We start from the raw sequence: 5,723 nt of genomic DNA, 5'->3' as shown, positions 1-5,723 counted from the left end.
AGATAGTAGTACAAAAGGACCAAGAGTATATTCAACTGGAATTATTTAGTTTAAAAATGTCAAGTATAAACTAAATTAAATTAAGTACACTCAGAAAAATCTTGAAATCAAGATTTCTCAAAGCTGACTTATTAAAAGCCAATCTCAACAGTTAGAAGTAATACCTTTAATGGGTAACTTAATTAGGAACCTCTACAGATCGCATTTCAATTTAAGCTCTTAATGCTGAAAAAGTAGGAAGGAGTGTATTTTAATGTTTATTCAGTACTAGTTTCCTCCTCTATCTCAGCAGAAGCAACATCAAAAAGGAAAGTATGCAGGTGAATTTCTTAAGGGTTCTATTAATTCACACTTTCATTCATTTAATCATTTGAAGTTGTAGTTTGGAAAACTTCTCTATTTAAACATTCACAGAATTTTTCTAGATTTTGCCACTTTGGTCTTCTAGCAAGTTATCTTCTCTTAGCAATGTCCTTTTCTTCACCACTTTTCAGTCTGAGTTTCCAGAAAGGCATATATATCTCTTGTCTGTCTAATGACCAAACCTAAAATGAAATGCAGTTTGGATTTTTAAAATGCAGCATTGGACTTTTTTTCCCCTAAGGTGCAAAAATTTATAAAAGAAAAACCAGTAAAAGCAAATGGTAATATTTTTTTTCTATATATTCAACCACTGAAATGGAAACATTATTACAGAGTGTATTTTTTAATTCACCTGTTAATGAAGTGAAGAACAAGTGTAAAAAATGGGACAGAGCTCTCTTGCTCTAAGACCCAGTGCTATACTACTTAAAGGCCAGATGTTCCATTTATTGGAACAATGAGCAGCTTTCCCACAAAAGGCAGGCTGTACAGGTATATTTGGGGGAATTGGTTCCACTGGGATGAGAGCAAGGCACAAATTAGCTTTTAAATAAAGAGAGGAAGCAGAAAAAAAAACCCCAGAAAACCACTGTGCATAAACATAGTAATAAAACTGAATTTCTTATTAATGTGATTGTGGAACCTGACAGAAGTCTGGTACTAAACAGATACATATCAATCAGCATGGTTATTACCAATGTCTAACACTTTAAATTGGCTTATGACTGTTCATGAAAACATACATTTAAGGTAAAAAGAATTGCTAGCAGTAGATTAACAGAGCACTTTGAGCCTGCAAAATCTGTGAAAATAACTTTTTCTCCTATAAATTAGGTGACTTGTGAAGTTCTTCCCCAATAATGTGCTAGCTGCATATGATGTGCAGTATGAAGTGTTTTTTGGGTTCTAACCAGGTTTAGAACAAAGTGTAAAATAACTAAAGGGAACGTATTTTATGTATGAAGCTAAGAATTTATTGTTAGCCAAATTAAAATCTTAATCTGATCAAAATCTTGCTGACATCTATCTTTAGTCCTGTTAGAATGATATATGTAGTCCAAATATAGAAAAGCTTCAGTGGTAATAATATGCCTGTAAACTGTTACTCATGAGAGCATACTCCAAGCTGCCCTGTTACTCCGGTGTTGTTCTTGCACTCCCAGTATCCCTCTGCTCAACGACACCAGACTTCTTCATATAGAGAGACAATGAGATGTCAAAGTGAGTTAGCATCCCAGGCTCTGTGCTGAGTGGGGAGTGGTGCTCCAGGTGGGAACAGGGACATTTCTTTCTCTTTATGATCAGCTCTGTATTTCCAATGTTCTCATTCCTGATTGCCTCTGACTGGCCTCCAGCCCCATCGGGATGCTGCATCACAACCTCCTCCAGCCCTGGGAGACACCACACACAACTGTGGGTCCCACAGTGAATGTCTGGTTTGTCCAGCTTCATCCATCTCTGGTTGTCATCAAGGTTTAACTCAGGTCAAGCAATGCTCTTGTGGCCACCAGATAATTGTCAGAGCACCAGCTCAGGCTCAGGCAAGCCCTCCTAAGCACCAAGCACAGCCCAGCTAGACACCTGTTGACATTTAATTATAATGTGGCAGAAATCCTCTTAGTAGTGCTACATTTGACTAAAGTAAGTAAAATGAAATAGATTGCATTAGTAGAATCTAAGTAGATCATTAGAACTTACACTTTTCACAGTTTATGCCTGACAAATACCTCCCAGAACAAGAGTCCTACTGTTCAATGGGATTTCCATTTGTAGGAGGTTTGTACTAATGTAATCTATTCCTATCATCTGCACAGTCAATATTCTCCTTCTTCAATTATTTTTAGTCGAACATTAATGCAACTTTCATTACATAAAAGCAAAGGAGCATCACAGGCACAACTATCATCTTGGCAGACGTAGCTGGAACTCTAATTATGCAAGGGGGGCTGCACTTACTGATGAATATTGAAAGTAGAAATTAAGATTTCTGCCATTAAGAAAAGATGTCGTAAGTTTTGAACTTTACATCCTTTCTTACACATTCATATGACAAAATTCTTCGGAAGGAAAGACACTAGAGGAAAGTGAATCTATTATTTGTAAATGATTCGCAGTATTTTGTATTAATTCTATCATCTCTGTGTTCTTGTCTTTTTTTAAATTTAACCCTTGGGAGTTTTTTATTTCTCTGTGCTATTGTGGGCTGTCTATATTTAGGGAAAAAAAAAAGCATAAACATTTTCCTTTTTGTTTTTAATACACAAAGATGCCTTCTTTTCCATTTTTCTGTATGATTTACCATTTTAATTCTACCTTTTTTATTTTTAAAGCATAAATAAGTATAAAATGGCAACAACCACCAAAAAAATAAGGGCTTTGTCATCTTTCTAAAAAAAAAAATTATTATAAAAATATGTTGCAAAATTTATTTGTGGATCCCAAAATCTAACAATGGACAAAATATGTGTTTACTGCCTTTTATAAATGAAATTTTAAGACACATATAATATAAATATCAGTAGAAATTAAAATTCAGTGTAGTATTAAGCACTATTATATGTTATTTATACCTAGGTATTGTCTCTTTATCATGTTCACTTTAAAATGTACAAAGCCCAAAACAAGAGAGGGAACACAGAAATTTACACCTTATGTGACTTTCCAAAAAAAAAAAAAATTTGTAACAGTGAATTGCTTAACTGATTTTACTGTATAAATCCCTGTAAATACTCACCTCTTACATGAAAGAAAAAAAGTCACAGAATGCAATAATTTGCAGTACCCCCTACAGCTACACCAAAGCCAACAGATTTTCAAAGAGAGAACAGAGAAGTGAGAATCACTCCCCTGAGTAATGGACAGCTAAAGGGAAGAACTATAAACACTTTCTGGCTGCCACTGTGTTCAGATGTTGAAAGAAATAGTCGAGCCTCAAACTATCTTTCAGATGTCTGCAAAGCCTGCCTTGCAGTCAATTCCATTTTTCCCAAGAGCAAAAATCTTTCCTTAGAAGTGAAATGTCTACACTGCCACAAGCAGACTGAGCAAGCAGTAAATTATTTTAGAAGTGAAGCTGAATAACATAGGCATTTATGTATTATGCCTCTTAAGAACCTTATCTCTCATCACAGGAGTGCTGCAGACCTATGTGGTGTTGTAGACCTGCTGTTAGACGAGCACAAAACATCAGACGCAGTTCCTTGGCACTTCATGGCCACAGCTGTACAAATGGTCTGTGTGACAGCATACACAGATGTGAAATTTATTGATAGCTTAAAGCCTTATACACATTCGAAAGAGATTGGTTTCACCACATGTAGTTCCATCAGACTATTAGGTCTACAGTGTAGTACCTAGAATTTTTGGTGAAAGTAATCCCTCAAATAGCAAGGTTATATTAAGGGCTGAAGGTGTCTTTAAGAACAACATTCCTTGTAGCAGATCAGTGTGATTCTTAGTTGCTTCTCCCAAGTTTCTGAAGACCAGAGAATCAGTCCACTCTGAACTGCAGTGGAGGCATATAGTCCAAATAAAAATCTTATGCAAACTCCTAATGATTTTGGTGAACTCTAGATCCCCAGGACCATCACAGACCTTCTGTGGGTGCGTCGTGGTTTGACGCTGGTTTAAACGCCAAGTACACGAGATCTTAATTGCTTCTGCTGTAATTGAGCAGAGAAGGGAAAAATTAAAACTTTTTCATAAGGTGAGATAAGGATTATTGAGGAAAACGGAAAACTTCAAGGCAAAACTTAAACAGTTACAGTATGAAGAGGATTTATTAAGAACAGAATTAAAAGAAAAGGTAAATAATAAGAAATTACAGCACACTCCCAGAACAACCCCTCTCTTCCAGTACCCCCTCTTTCCAACCAACCCACTCAAGGGATAACAAAACATGGGATTTGGTCAATATTGCATTTCTTAAGAGTCTTTTCTAGGGTTAAGGAAAAGAGTTTCTTCTGTGCCATGGGATTTTTCACAACCCAGCAGTCTGCCCCGAAAAACAATCTGCTGAAATCTTACACTCTTCTCACACTGACAGTCATGGGCCATAACATAGGGTTTAGTCTTTTAAGGATGAGTTATTCTAGCCTGAACACAAAGGCTCTCTTCTTCAAAATCTCTAAAAGTCTCTCACAGCTTCTATATAACCTGGCACAGGCATTTTCTTATCTTCGCAGGCCACACGTGGATTTTCCATCCCCCCATGTACTTTAATGAATTATATAGAAAATAGTCTGTAATATTACAGTCCTCACCACCGCTTGCAAGGAGAATTTTAAGCTCCAGCACTGGAAACGCCTCCATCCTCTTTTTCTGCCACCATTTTAGCGTCGTCCCATGTGACTTTACTTTTCCTTTCTTTCTGACCTTGGAGTCACCATGTTCTTCTCCCTCACGTGACTTACTTTTCTTTCTCTCTGACTTGGAAGAAAAGGTGGCCTTGTTGGCTACATACGATGTTCTTTTCGGTTTGGTGTGAGCTGTGCTGGCTGCAGAGGGGCTCCGCTGGCCCCTGCTGGCTCCGTGCGGCGCCGCAGCGGCTTCAGATGAAATCTTGGCCGTGCAGTCCCAGCTCATAGCTGTTTTCTCAGCTGCCTTTGGCTCTGGGATGGCTTTTCCCCAGAGGCTTTTGCCCACGCCGCCGTGCTGGGGGAGAAAGCCCGGGCCAGCTCCGGGCCAGAGTCCAGACCCATTCCCCCTCCCTCTTGGCAGGAAGCTGGAACAAAAAGCCAATTTCCGTTCCTGCCTGTCCTTTAAATATGCAAATCGCAGAAGTGCTACAAGCTTTCTCATTGGGTTAGCAATTTGTCCATTAACTAAGTTTCAACCTACTACAGGGTGTAAATGCTTTTCTTTCAATGTTCCTGTAATTTATTTAAAGACAAGTGATGAGGGCAAAAAGATGCTCATTTGTTTAGGACCATGAGGACACTTAAGTCACAATCACTGACTTAACAGAACTTTATGGATATATTTAGTGGTAAAAGCTCTTATGAGAAACCGTGTTACTTCATAAACTGGAAACATTTTGAAGATATGATATTCATGCTCTCAAAGGCTAGTGATCAATTACAATTTTAGAGTTTTTAAACCCACTGATGTTTTAGGTCTTGCATGATTAACCATATGTTTGCAAAAGAAATTTTTATGAAAGCTTACTGGGGAGAAGTTATCAATTACTATATCCATATATTGGTATTAAATGCTTCTTTTATGTTTATGTAGTATTCACACTTGAGCAAAATACTTTTTAAATTTAATACATAATAAAAATGCCAGATTGAGGATTCTGTAGACTGAAGAGTTTTGTATGTGAACCATTGGGAAAAAAATGAAGCTCATTCCATAAAAGC

At 37.4% G+C, this 5,723-nt stretch overlaps 1 protein-coding gene across 1 annotated transcript; it reads right to left on the bottom strand.

Moving 5' to 3' along the window:
• Positions 1 to 3,446: 3,446 nt before the first annotated feature.
• Positions 3,447 to 5,209, bottom strand: LOC125317254. Its single transcript, XM_048286988.1, has 2 exons — positions 4,626 to 5,209; positions 3,447 to 4,025 (listed from the first exon to the last, which is right to left on the bottom strand). The coding sequence occupies exons 1-2, from the start codon at positions 5,161 to 5,163 to the stop codon at positions 3,703 to 3,705; spliced, it is 861 nt and encodes a 286-aa protein (XP_048142945.1). The 5' UTR covers positions 5,164 to 5,209; the 3' UTR covers positions 3,447 to 3,702.
• Positions 5,210 to 5,723: the final 514 nt, after the last annotated feature.

Source organism: Corvus hawaiiensis, chromosome 26, assembly GCF_020740725.1.
Source record: "Corvus hawaiiensis isolate bCorHaw1 chromosome 26, bCorHaw1.pri.cur, whole genome shotgun sequence".
In the NCBI taxonomy this organism is placed as follows: Eukaryota; Metazoa; Chordata; class Aves; order Passeriformes; family Corvidae; genus Corvus; species Corvus hawaiiensis.
The sequence above is the reverse complement of the archived record's forward strand: the minus strand, read 5'-3'. Positions and strand labels throughout refer to the sequence as shown.